The 13,970-nt window shown below is 58.3% G+C and overlaps 2 protein-coding genes across 2 annotated transcripts; one reads left to right on the top strand and one right to left on the bottom strand.

Moving 5' to 3' along the window:
• Positions 1-6,108: 6,108 nt before the first annotated feature.
• Positions 6,109-8,060, top strand: D7B24_009347 (uncharacterized protein; the record flags this gene model as incomplete). Its single annotated transcript, XM_028643422.1, has 4 exons — positions 6,109-6,295; positions 6,364-6,813; positions 6,872-7,664; positions 7,751-8,060. 4 exons carry the CDS (start codon positions 6,109-6,111, stop codon positions 8,058-8,060), a joined length of 1,740 nt encoding a protein of 579 aa, XP_028493040.1.
• Positions 8,061-8,244: 184 nt separating this feature from the next.
• D7B24_009346 (uncharacterized protein) lies at positions 8,245-13,885 on the bottom strand (the record flags this gene model as incomplete). Its single annotated transcript, XM_028643421.1, has 4 exons — positions 8,245-10,663; positions 10,853-11,077; positions 11,140-11,174; positions 12,182-13,885. 4 exons carry the CDS (start codon positions 13,883-13,885, stop codon positions 8,245-8,247), a joined length of 4,383 nt encoding a protein of 1,460 aa, XP_028493039.1.
• Between the last annotated feature and the right edge of the window lie 85 nt (positions 13,886-13,970).

Here is a 13,970-nt window from a genome sequence, read left to right as displayed (position 1 = left end):
AATGTTGTGGAGAGACCTGTCTCGGATTGGCTTGATGATGCAGATGGCGTGAAGTCAAGTACCGTGATGATATCTTGTTCATCAAGACAACTGACTACGTATCTGAGGTACTGAAGTCAGGCCAGTGAGGACCTCGTCTGATCAGGGCAATGTAGCAGCCATTTGAGAGAATGAAAATAAGACCCTTGAACGTGTGATGTAGGATTGATGATGTGAGCACCTTGGAGGTCCTCACGACGAGTCTACCTAATGTCCGTTTCCCTGATCAGCCACTCCTAATCACCTTGTCGCTTAGCCGCACCTTTCTGTCCTGTCCGGTTTCAGTACCTTGCCTTAACTACCATATCTAGTACCTCATACGACGGTACCACCATCAATGGGCGACCTTCCACCCCTTTCCCCCTAGCTTTTAGTATATGTACATTATTAGTGCGAGAAAAAATTCATAGCGGTCCAAAAAACCATTGCACTGGTAAATGAACACACTGACCGGCTGCTTCCTCTATTGCCAACACTTCTCAGTTCTGATACCATCACATGAGACGTTCGTTTGGAGAGGGAATTCCAAACGCGGTTCTTAGAATTGATGTGACGGGCGCTTCGTTCATGAGTGACGTGGTGTCAAGGATCGGGATTGCTTCTTGATTTTGTTTGGTATTCTAGCAATCTCTGCTACCGTTCTTGGTGGCAGCCCTCACATGGTCGTAATTGCCTTACAGCAGCTGTTCAATTTAGCTGAAAGGATACGTGTTGAACAAACGACTGGATTCATCTGGGCTGCATTCATAAAGCTATGAGACGCCCAAGGCCTATACAACGTCAACGGGTTTAACCTGTTACACCCACCCACCTTCTAACCTAGCTTCGGCCAAAGCCAGCGATTTCCCACTTCTTTGACAGAATCAAGAGTGACGCAAAATCTACTAGAAGCTGGGGTGTGTACAACTAGGGCCAAAAACTCCGTCAGATGGCTGTTAAACGACTATTCCATCGTAAACCGTTCTGTGCTCACAGACGATGTATCTCCTTAGAGCAATATTGGCTTACACACATGAACCTCAAAGTATTGACCTCAATGGTTCAGTTCCTGGCATCACCACGATTCCAGCGTGTCGGCGAAATCACCAACTCAGACAGTTGAGCAGTATTGGGTTCGCGGCAATATCCTCCGGTGTCTTCCCTCATCACGGCGACCTCACGTAAGTCCACAAAACACTTGATGAGCAGATGCTCAAAACGTCGATTGCTCTATTCAAGCTGCCGTCAAATCTTGGATCCCCTTTATTTACGATACAATCAGCATGTAAGCCGAGAGTAGATGACCCAAGTGGAATGGCAGTTGAATGCCAAATATCCATACTAGTTGAAGACCAGTGCTATGCCGCCCACTGCCTGAGAAGTAGAAATACGAAGTTGACCAATTCCCGTCCAATGTCATGTACCTCGCAAAGCACTCAAAAGGCGAGGCAGGGGGGGGTTTTACTTCAGCCTGTTTGCGCTGAACTTCTCAGGGACGTCAGTGGAGTAGCCGTTAGCTGCGGTAATGTCAGTTCCAAAGGAGAGAGAGAGTTTTAGCAAAGGTAACTGGGACAGAATAAGCAGTACTTGAGGGACAGTGGGGAGCATGAGCGAAGTGCGTATTTATAATCAGGTAATCTGACGACAAGGCCTAGACTTACTATAACAGAGTTAGCTCAGGACTTATAAAAGATTCCGCATGACAGGAGTTCACGTATCATTTCACGATAAGAAGCTTCATCCAAGTTTGTGAGGTCGTAATAGGCCCGGTCGCTGAAGGACAGCATGGATTGTCGCACGGTGCCCTCACGATCAGCCTCGGCGGGCGAGGCGCGTCTTCCGTTGATGAAGTGGTAGCCACCACCTCCGTACTTCCCCTTAGAAAGACAGACGTTGACCTGCCCACCACTGGCTTGTGTCGCAAGAATCTGACCGCGCTGGCTACCTTGATGGCCAGTTGGCTGGGATCTGCCTGAAATCGATGCTCAAGAAAGGGCTGCCCACCTGGCCTGAGATGAAGGGGCACATATTGGTGTTCACGTTTAAATGAAGAATGCTATCCTGGCCGCTGCAGTTAGTAGCACTTCACTTGAGCCAACTATCAATAGCAGAGACGCCAGCAATCAAGCTGAGGAAGACTAGGGTGAAACTCATTTTGAATGAGACGCATGCGTGATAAAGGTATCAGGAGACCCCTCAAAGCCACATCACAGGGAGCCTAATTCAGGGGCTAAGGACTACGAGAGCGTATACAAGGCCTGCAGAGTGCCCTCTTAGCTGCGGAGGGCTAGACTTCAGATGTATTCCGGCCTCCTATCTATTGTAAACCGCTACGGACTATGTGTAGGAGACCTCTTCACTCTGCTCCAAACCAAGCACTGACAGATACTGACTACTAGTACTAGGTAGAGAGCACAGAGGTCGAGCCAGACTTGTGGTGGAAATCCACCGGCTTCTTCATACTTGTCAAATGGTAGATAGTTGAGGCTTCATCAGTCATGTCTGGTTGCCGACACCCTCACAACGTGAAGCGAACAAGCCAGGGAAATGCCCAAAAACGGTAGGATTGTCAGCCATTGCGCCACTGAACTCCAACTCATGAAAATACTTCATGCTGTTGGTTCTTCAAAAGGAGGGGGCTGATGCGAGACCCGGCATCGGAGGCTGCCGAGCTTCTCACTATATCCATATTGCGATATTCTCACCTGTAGTTGGTCCTAACCCTGACGCCTGTGCATAAACGAGGTATGGAACCCGCTTTCTCGGGCTGAAGTAGCCATACCCGCTCAATGCATGTGCCTCCTGCCCCCGACGTTGCTATGGCTGACTAATCAGCCTGCCTTCGGGCCAGATGCGACCTTGGGCATGTGAGTGATGGAAGCCACAGATCAAACCTGGTGTACCGTCCGGTACGGTAAATATCGCGGTGGGGGCAAGTACCTTAACTCGACAAGGGGTGCAGCCGTGATTTTGGGCTGACAGCTGGCTGCCAGGCCTCACGCGGTGACAGCTTGTACCTGAGAAGTTGCCTGTGGCACAGCTGGGGGGTGAACTGGTGGGTCGCGACGTGGGACCTCCGCGAAACTTCGGCCTGCAAGTATGTATGGGCGATACTAGAGGACTGAAGCCTGGTGATTTGCCGTGATGCCGTTCGATGGGCTTTTGATTTTTGATGGCGCTGATGGTGGGTGTCTGCACCGCTAGGCACCATGCTCGGCAGCATGGGGGCTCCAAATGCAGGTCGTGATGGCCAGGCAGCCAGGGTGTGTCTGGGAGAAGAGAGGGAGAGGCCGCTCGGACCACCGCTTGTGTCCCTCGAGTCACATGATGAAGCCTCTCTTTCTCCGCCTTCCCCAAGGTGCTCGGTGCTCGATAGTGACCAATGAGAATGACTAACAAAGGCCGTCCCTAGCACCTGCCATTGGTCTCCTTTCTCCTTCTCAAGGTGATCGATAGGGCCATTGGTCCTTCCCAAGGTGCTCGATATAGCCATTGGTCCTTCCCAAGGTGCTCGATAGAGCCACTGGTCCTTCCCCAAGGTGCTCCGATAGTGCCATTGGTCCTTTTCCCTCTGATCATTCCCATCGTGTGATGCATCTGGCGATCGCTCGCCGCCCCCCCCCCCCCCCCCCATTCGAGACGACGTCGCCGTGACTGACATTCCCAACGACTCTCCCCGAATGTGCCCGACTCGAACGCATCCATCATCTCCATCCTCGCCATGCCACCCTCGAACACAGCCGAAACCATACACCCCGCAAACCCCGCAATCCACCTCTCAACGCTCGCCGCTAGTCACCGAAAGCGCCAAGCCTAGTTGCTCTCGCTGCTGTCTGACGTAGAGTCTCTGTCTCTCGCCTCTCGCCCACCCGCTGGCTGGCACAGGCCGCAGCGTGCTGTGCTTCATCTCTCTTCGTCCTGAAGCACTGATGCAAGGCAATGGACTCTGCGTCTGGAGGATACCATGTTTGCGCTCGCCACTGCGCATCTTCATCCATCGATCGCCAGACATGATGCTCATGTCTCGGTCCCTCAGCCTCCGCCGCGACATCTGGCGCCCAGCACCCACATGATTCGCGCTACTCCACGATTCTACCCCTCCGGCGCTTTTTGCTTTCACCATGTGCATTGCCGCCATCGGCCAATCAATGCCCTCATGCGTCGCCCGTCGCAGCCCTCTTGGCTCCTTGGCTTTGCTCGCCGCCAGCCGCACCGTCAGCTGCGTCCAACCCGACTCGTCAAAAGCTCGTTCCCACCACCTGCATGCCGTTCCATGAATGCACAGACCTGCGTCCTGCATCCTGACCTTAGCTTGTACTGCCTTTTTAGCCTCGCTGCGGGGGCCGCCATCCATCGGCAGTACCAGGCCAAGGCCAAGGTCGAGGTCAAAGTCGAAGACCAAGCCAAGCAGCGTGGGGGATGAGGCCCCCCTCCTCAATCCTCTCCTGCAAGCTGCCTGTCCAATCCGACGCCTCACAGTACCCAGCCGTCCGGTCTTGTCAGGAGGAAGAGGAGGAAAAGGGATGGGATTGGGGAGGAACAAAAAAAAAATATGGAACCGGGCCCCAGGACCCCTTGTGCGCAAACGCCAGGGTGCGGCATTCCCTGCATTACCTGAACCGTGAGGGTAACGAAAATGACGTCCGCCAGCCAGAGGCGGACAATCTTCATGTGTTTCGGCCTCTCTCTGTCTCTTTCCGACTGTCGCGCGCTCATCATCTCGTCCGGCGCCAGGGATGCCCCTCCCGGCTGCGTCTGAGCCTCTCTCTTTCACTCTCTCTGTGTCTCTCTGGCCCCCTGCTCCCCGGCCAGCCTGTGCGACGTACACGATCTCCATGAGCGTTTAAGCTCGCTGGATTGGATGCGCTGTCATTCGCCACGCATGGCAGCGCTGTTCCCGGCCTGATCCGCGGACGGAGCTGGCTGCCTTCTTTTCGGCCTTTCTCATGGCGTGGTGTCGTGTCTGGTGGTTGCATCTGAGAAGTATAAGACCGATGGTTCCGTCCTCCTTTTGTGAGAGGAAAGCGCCTTCATCTTCACCCTTCACTCCAACATCGCCAATCTACGTTTCCTCTCGCAAAACAAAACCAAGCAACAAGCCGACCACATAGCGCTTCAAGCTACTACGCCTACGTTCAACGGCACCAAATCTCTTTCCACCTCCAAACACCAAAACACCAAACCGTCACAATGGGCTGCCCTTCTTGCTGCAAGTGCGGAAGCATGATCGTCATCAGCAACTCGTGCCCTTCGTGCGGCCACCACGAGTGCACCACATGCCTCTAGAGTGAACGTCACACAACCAGACGAGCATGCAAGCACTGCTTTTTTCGTCAGCTCCCACTTTGAGCCTCATGAGGCACGGAAAAAAATAAAGTTGGTGCAACCAGATGAGACGACAGGAGCCCGATGCCAGCCGTGGGTGACTCAGCCGTGAAATCAACCAAACCCGGTTATTTCCGAGACATCTCATGAAGGCTGTGGCACCACTCGACTCGACTCGACTCAAGGCACTCAGCTCACTCGGAACCGCCCAAAGTGCGGCTCAGCATGGCCTCATGGGCGGTGCTTCGTTGCATGACACGACCACCTTTCGGCGTTCTCAGCGCGTGTACAACTCTTGCGATACCCTCTCTGCTACGACTGGCGTTTTCTGACTTGGGTGGAATGGGGATGGACGGGACCAATCCGACACATGGTGCCAATGGCACGTCGTGACTGTGGCAGAACGTCCACAGGTCTTCCAGAGGCCCATGCGCAAAAGGTTATTAGGTAGACCCAATACACTCCATATACTGTACCACCTGGTGCCTAGTGATCTTCGATGCCTCACGTAGCGTATAGACAAACATCGGCAAAGCTCAGCACGATGGCCGCCGCTTACATGTCTGTCAGCCATCTGTCAGCCCGAAGCGCCAGCCAACGCTGGTGATGGCCAGCACTGGCGCACGCTACACGTCACATCAAATCCCCATGGTCCCTCCGATCCAGCAGCCTTCCATGACTCTGCGGCACACGGCATCCAGAGGTGCCCCGTCGACGCACGAGTGACCAGCACGTGCAAACTGAAGATCAGCGCCTGCTAGACATATGGCGTCGTTGGGCGACATGTCATCTCCATGGCCGCGCAAGGCCGACCAGGCATGTTCCGTGCGCCATGGTAGCAAAACCCACAAGGGAAGCGGGCGCCGGACCCCGGAATCCGATGGCCCGGATGAAGCTGCTGGGAGCGCTAGTGTGCTTCTGACGACCAAGATCACCACGTCAGGCCGACCGGGTCAAACTCAATATCTGTGCCGGTGGAGACGATCCAGGGCCTGCAAGGTTGAAGGGGGCTTCAAAAAGGCGAACATGAACGTTCGAGGAAGATTGCCGAGATGGAAACCAAGAGACAGACAGGTCGAAGATCGGGATCGCACAGTACACGACGTGACATGTCCAAATCACGGAGCCCTTCGCCGACGACGGCAACGCCTGTGAGGTCGGCATCAGACACAAACCACCAGTCCAGCGACGTGGACGCCGTCGCCCTGCGCACGCTGACACGCAAAATCGACCTGCGCATCATCCCGCTCTTCATCTTTCTCTACACCATTACGTTCCTCGACCGCGTCAACATTGGCAATGCCAGGCTGTGGCACCTCGAAGCCGACCTCGGCATGGCGGGGTATGACTATAACCTCGCCGTGCTCGTCTTCTACATCCCCTACATGCTCCTCGAGATTCCGTCCAACATGCTCCTCAACCGCCTGAAGCCGCGCTACTACATTGCCTCGCTCGTCTTCCTCTGGGGCCGTACGTCCCTCGGAGTCCCCGCCCCTGCTATCGGCAAGACTAACAGAGCGCCCTCCAGTGACCATCACGCTCGCCGGCTTCTCGACGCGGTTCGCCCACCTCCTCGCGGCCCGCGTCCTGCTCGGCGTCTTCGAGGCCGGCATGTTCCCCGGCTGCCTCTTCCTCCTGGCCACCTGGTACCCACGCCACGCGCTCCTCACCCGCACCGCCCTCTTCCTGCTCGCCAACGACATAGCCGGCTCCGTCTCGGGCCTCCTCGGCGCCGGTCTCGGGGCCCTCGACGGCGTCCGCGCCGCCTCGGGCTGGCGCTGGATCTTCTGGCTCGAGGGCGCCTTCACCTGCGCCGCCGCCCTCCTGGCCCTGCGCTACGTGCCCGACTTTCCGCACCGCGAGCCCTTTCTCGCGGACGCCGAGCGCGCCCTCTGGCTGGCGCGCCTCGAACACGACGCCCGCGGCCTCGGCCACGAGCCCATGACGCCGCGCCGCGTGCTGCGCGCGCTGCGCGACGGCAAGGTCCTGGCGGGCGGCGTCCTCTACCTCGCCGTCTGCGTCACGGCCTACAGCATCGCCGTCTTCACGCCGACCATCCTGCGCACCTTTGGCTGGGGCCCGCTCAAGTCCAATCTGCTGTCGACGCCCGTGCGCATCGCGTCGGGCGTCGTGTCCGTCCTTGTCGGTGTCGTTTCGGACCGCACGAGGCGCCGCGGCGTCTACTGTCTCGGCGGCTTCGCGACGAGCATCGTCGGCCTGCTCCTCGTCATGGTGCCGACGGACGGAGGGGTGCGCTATGCGGGGCTGTATCTTGCGGCCGTGGGCATTTACGTGTGCCAGCCGCTCGTCATTGCTTGGACGTGAGTTTGCTCGTCCCATGTTTTGTCCTGTGGCGGCAGAAAGACAATCTTTCTGGGATGAAAGACTGACTCTGTCTTCTTCGCAGTGTCAACCAGGTCGTCGGCAACGTGAAGCGCGGCACGGCGACGGCGTTCGCCATCAGCTGTGGTCAGCTCGGCGGCATCATCTCGGCCGTCGTGTTTCCCGCCAAGGACGAGCCGCAGTACGTGGCGGGCATCAGCACGTGCATCGGATTTCAGGCCGTGGGCATCGCCATGGCGGTCATCATGTGGGTGTGTTGCAAGAGGGAGAATCGAGCGCGGGAAAGGGGCGAGAGAGAGTATCGGCGGCATCTGCCGGAGGACGAGGTGCGGAGGTTGGGAGAGAAGCATCCCGATTTCAGATACACATTGTAACAACGCGGCGTACGAATTCAAAGCGCTTTTTTAAATACAGAACGTGCGAGTACTGTTTTCCCTCGCCTGACCGGTCCATATCTGGACCTAGGATTGAAGCGTAGGGACATGGATCAATATCCCAGAAACCGTGTGTACGCCACGCTCAGAAGTATACGGGATCCCCCCCAGACACCAGCATCAACTATGATCGTGGCATGCCGTACCCGGCCATGACCATCTCCATATCTCCCCATTCCGGAGGCGCCGTCGTTTCGCTGCCGTTGAACGGATGGAAGTAGAACCCTCCGTCATCAAGCTGCACGTTGGGCACCCCATATGTCGTCGCTTGGCCAAACCCCATCGGCGCAGTCATCGAGAAGGCCTGTCCTGGCGGCACACCCATGACACCAGTACCCATCATCCCATACGGAAACTGGCCGGCGTCAAGAGCCGCAGGCTGTCGGGGCAGCGCAGAAACACCACCACCAGAGAACCCCCGCGACCAGGCACTCCCCGGCAGCGCCCTCACCTTGTCTTCCTGCGTCCCCGGCGTCTGGCTTGTGCACTCGGCAAACGCATCGACGACCGAGGCGAACCGCTTCATCGAACCGCTCTTGTTCGTCCTGTTGAGGACACTCTGCGACTTGCGTACCAGCTCCCGAATGACAACCTGGATCTGCTCCTCCTGCTGGTCTGAGGCCTCGGCGCCCTCGGCGGTAGGCGGCCTGCGCAGCAGCCGCAGTATGAGGACCATGGCAGCGCAGTAGGCGTAAAAGACGTCGAGGCCAGAAAGCCCGTTGACGAGCTCGAAGCCGTCGAGGAAGAGCACCATGTACGTCAGCTGCACGGCGTGGCGCACACAGGCATCGGCGACGGCCGACATGGCGGGCGGTGGCGCCCCAGCGCCCTCGTCGCGCAGCGCCTTGCGCGCGGCGGCGATCTCGCGGAGCAGGATGGGCCGCGTCGCGACAATGGCGATGTAGTGGTACTGGATATGCAGCATGAGCACGGCGCGCAGCTGCGCCCTCGTTTTCCACGACAGCACGACCTTGAGCTCGTCAAACTCCATGGCATCCCCGTCTTCGTCGTGGAGGGAGGCGCTGCTGCCGCGGCCGCGCAGGGACACCCGCGTCTGGATGTCGGGCATGTGGAAGCTGGGGTTCTCGGCGACATCCCGCTTCCAGGCAGCGAGGGACCGCATGATGTCGTCGACGCTCGGCCTCGGCACGACGTCCTGGCCTTCGGCGTCGGGGCGGCGCTGCGGCCGCGCGTAGGCGAAGCGTGTGCGCGCAAGAATGGCCTGCAGCCTCAGTGACAGAAAGACAAGCTTGGCATCGGTGCCCGTTCCAGCATCGAGGAAGCCCTCCCGCGGCGGCACGATCTCGACGTCCATCTCCTGCAGGCCGCTGGGCCGGCCCAGGCTCGAGGCGAGGAACTGCTCAAAGGAGTAGAGCGTGCAGAAGACCCATTTGCGGACCTCGCGGTCGAGCGGGCGCAGCGAAGAGCGCATGTCGCTGCGGTGCAGACCGAGGGCAAAGGCGATGCGCGTCGCCGTCCCGACGAGGTTCCAGGCCGCGTTGCGCTCGTTGTTGTTGTGGAGGAAGAGCGACAAGAGCATGAGGACGCGCACGTTGGAGAGGGTGCACTTGGAGATGAACTGCGGCAGAAGCGTCCGCGCCGCCGCCACCGAGCGCCGCCGCAGGTGCGAATGGTCGACGCCGGGGATGTCGGGGCGGGCGATGGAGCCGAAGACGAGTATCATGTGCAGGCAGCCCATCCAGCCCCAGTCGGGAGCGGCGTTGCTTCGATTCTGCGGTTGGGCTTGGCTCTGGGGCAGAAACTGCAGCCGGCGTCTGGCTTGGACAATGTAGAGTTCGTACTCGTCTTCAAAGGTTGCTCGGTGGAACAGAGGGTAGTCGTCATGGACGTTCTTAAAGTACGACTGAACGAGGAGCTCGAGAGTCTCGTCGGCCGGCAGACCGCGAAGCGTCTCATCAAGGTCAACAGTCGGCATGCGCGTAAAGTCCTTGGCGATAGACGTGACCGAAGTGACGGAAGCCGGGGAAGGTCCGTCGAGGGGGCCGTCCGTCTGTGTCGCCGGGTCTAGGGCCCCGGGCGCCCCAGGCGAATCATCAGCCTCGAGCGCCTGTGCCGTATCGTCCTGCGTGAACTTGGTGACAACCTCGGGCTGGGCCTCAGGCGTTCCCTCGCTGCTGACCATCAGTCGCCTCAGCTGGCTCAGAAAGTTGAGAGTGCCCGAGGGACCGATGTAATGCTCATTGCCAGAGGTGTCTCTGATCAGCGACAGCTGAGCGTCCTCAGCCCCCGAGGCAGCAGCAGCAGCAGAGGTAGCATCGTCGGTGCCGACCTCGCTTGGCGCCTTAGACCCGGTACCCAGTTCCGAGCCAGAGATCCTTGATTCAGCAACCGAGTTGTGCCGGGAAGAACCCACAGGATCAGGAGCGCGCACGAGATCCTCAATCTTGACGCCCTTTCTCCGCGGCTGGGAGAAGTCCGGCATGGCATACCCCATGCGCCGGCCAAGCTCAACGAGATCCTCCGCCGTCGCGGTCAAATCGTTGGGAAACGCTCCTTTGACAATGGCATCGAGACAGCGATATCTATTCCGTCAGTCAACCCGAAGGCATAGCGGCTAAGAGAGAAACGTAAACAAAAGTGAAATGATATATGTACCGATCGCTCAAATCGTCGACACTCCCATAAAACCGCGTCTTCCGCGGCGTCGTATAAGCGCACGGCACGTTGTGCTCATGACAAGCGACACATCCCTGGCCATCCGGCGCAGGCACGCAACGGCATCTTCGCTGCAGATCGTCAGTCCCCTGCCAGCATCGGTACCACGGTGGACCGTGATGTCCGCGGGGCACCATGACTCTTGAACAGAGCTCACCTTTCTGCAGAGGTCGCAGCTCTGGGCGTTTCTCTTACGAAACTCGTCCGGGATCCGGCGCTGCCGCCGTTTGGCAGCCGACACACTCTCGCTCATGGCGAGCGTGTCATGCGTCGAGGTGCGCCTTGTATACCAACGACCACCCTCTTACTCACGAACAAGTCAGGGTGGTTGGACAAAAGGTACGAGGGCGCGAATGGGAGACGAGCGCCAAGTTTAGGCTAATGCCAGTCAGTCAGTCGGACAATGGAAACTGGCTTCGAGAAGAGTGCTCAACAGACAGACTGCGCTGCACTGCCACGCCAGGTTGAGACCGCATAAATTGGTTCCTTACAGCGACGGGGACCCCGGGAATCGCACACGCGCGCAAGGAAACGTGCAGCCTTAAAGAGATGCTCCCAGTCAAAGCTCCCTAGGGGGATCGGGGAAAACAGCATTGGCTCGAAGGGGGGAACAGCGAGTATTGGCTCGGAGCTTGGGGAAACCGGCGGCGACTAGTGGTGGAGAGATGCGAGTGGCAAGGCGGGGGAGGGATCGATCACGGAGCTTGACAGGGGCGGGGAGGAGGGAAGTGCCGGCCAGCGGCCAGCATCAGCATTGGCTTAAGCTCAACCAGGGCCCGCGAGTCAGTCTAGTCGTGACGCCTTTGGTGTGATGTGCGTGTGGTGCGGGCGGTCCAAGGCAAAGTGGCCCTGCTTTTGGGACGACGCTGATGTGCTATTACACGTGACAGTCATCTTTGCTCGATCTTCATCGTCCTTGGTAACAAAGGAGCGCTCTAGCTTGGAAGCTATCTGAGAGTATGCGACTCGTGGCTGATGCTGATCGCCTGTCAAGATCGACGCCCGTTGGTGGCCTAAAGAATGCTGTGCTGCTGAATGACACTATCACACGGACGGCACTTGGCGCAACAAAGCTGAGGCTGTCATCATGAAGTGTATTCCTCTTCCCAGCAGACATGGCTGCCCTAGTCTGTTCAACTCCATACCCGGAGTTGCTCTAGCTAGGTCGATAGGAGCTGGCAGTCCAAGCTATCAATCAATTTATCGCCAAAATGTGTCACTCTTCCCGTCGTGACCACAAACCCATCCAAACTCCTTTTCCCAAATGTCGTATCAGTCATCAAAGGATATCCGAAGATATACTCGTAAAAATGCAAATAGTCGCACATGTCGTGCTAATGCTGCCCATACTGTATCCCCAGACCCACACTCGAGCCGTCACCAACCTGCGTGCTGACGCGCAGCTTCTTGGGCGGGCTTGCCTGTATCTGCCTTAGATCCTCGGGCGGTGGGATGCCGCCGCTGAACTTCCTCTTCTCGCCTCCGTTGCCCCCCGCCATGCCCGACAGGAGCTTCGCCTGCAGCCTCGCGCTCTTCTCCGCTGCCGCTGGTGTCCCGCTCCGGGCCTCGCTCGCGATCTCAAAGCTCGAGCGTGGATCCCTGCGCAACATCTCCGACGCCGCCTGGCTCGCCTGGCTCTCAAATGCCTCATCATCGTCGTCGTGCTCGCCATTGTTCGGCAGCGGCCTCCGAGGGCCGCGTTGAGATCCACGAGAGGCCTGCGAGAGAAACGAAGCTGACTTTGCAACGGATTCGAGGGCCTGCCTGGCAAGCTCTTCATTGTCGTCGACGGCCGAAATGGTGCTCTCACGGCTCTTGTGGAAACGCTCGCGTCGTGGTGTCGGCGACGGCGGTGCGAATTGCCTGTTGGAATAACGTGCAGGCGGCTCGGTCTGCGGCACAAGGTCAACTGACGGCAGGAGCCCCATGTGTTCACCACGAGGCTTGTAGCCGGGCGTCGTGGGCAGCGATGAGAGGGACTGGGCGTTGCGCGTGTGCTTCGCCGACAGACGGGGAACTGGGCGAGCTGCGGCAACAGGCGTGGAAGGAGCGCTGTTGTTGTCCTGGCTTAGCGCTTGGAGAAGGGCAGCCATGGGCTCCTGGCCGGGAGAGGGAGCCGTTCGGATGTCTGGCACCGTCTTGGGCGCCTGTCGTGTTGGCGCCCGCACCTGCTGGGGGGTCGACACATTCTGTGACGCCTTAGTCGGCGTCATGGCCCCGTGGAACATGCCGCCGGGGTTGCAGAGCATGGTAAAGTGTTCTCTGTTCTCGCGGATGCGGTTGAGAAGCATATCCCTCTCCTCGCTGAGGCTCGTGATCTCTTCCTCCTTCTGCGAGACCAGCTTCTTGGCCATTTTGAATCTTCGGCTCAGGGTACGGTTCTCCTCGACGGAATCCTCAAACAGCGTCTTCATCTGCAGGTACTTGAGCTGGGCTGATTCGGTAGCAGCACTGAGCTCCCGGCGGGCATGCTGAGAGTACTCGGCCGTCCTCAGAGCCTCCACCTCCCGCCTCATCATTTCGAATTCAACCTCAGCCCGCTTCGCATCCTCATCGGCCTGCAGACTCAGCAGGTTGTATTGCAGCTTGTGGTGGGCCGCCTCCATCTTGAGCCTCGCCTGCTCGGCAATGCACGTCTGCATCATGGCGCGCAGCTCGTCGGCGGTCGCCTCAAGCACCTGCTGAGGTGCAGGTGGCACGTAGTCGGCGGCCAGAGCGACGTCTGCTGGTCGAAAAGCGGCGAGCCCCGTGGCGGGAGGAGAGAAAAGGGTAGAGCGTTGGGAAGCGATGTAAGCGCTCGGCAGGACGCCATTGCGGGCGTGAGAGGGCACTTGAGAGGACGGTGGCGGTGTCAGAGATGAGGGGATAATGGCTGACGAGGCGAGTCTGTCATCGTTGTATTCAGTCTTGAAAGAAGCACTTGGTTCATCGATGGGTGACGGCGGCGCTTCGGTCGACGGCAGAGGCGAGTTCGGTGCGAGAATCTCGCTGTCATTGTCGGGAGGGGTGACGGGATCCTGGTCCTGGGCAGAGCGATTATCGAGCAAGCCGTTGGGCAGCTGAGCAGCTACCTCCGCGTCGGCGGACATGACTGATCGGCCAGGACTGCTCGAAAAGGTGGTCGAGACAAGTGCAGAGTGACAATGGGTGATGAAAGTAGAGGACAAGATTCCA

Source organism: Verticillium nonalfalfae (assembly GCF_003724135.2).
Source record: "Verticillium nonalfalfae strain VnAa140/NRRL 66861 chromosome Unknown scaffold_91, whole genome shotgun sequence".
NCBI classification, from domain to species: domain Eukaryota; kingdom Fungi; phylum Ascomycota; class Sordariomycetes; order Glomerellales; family Plectosphaerellaceae; genus Verticillium; species Verticillium nonalfalfae.
This window is presented reverse-complemented; position numbering and strand designations above follow the sequence as displayed.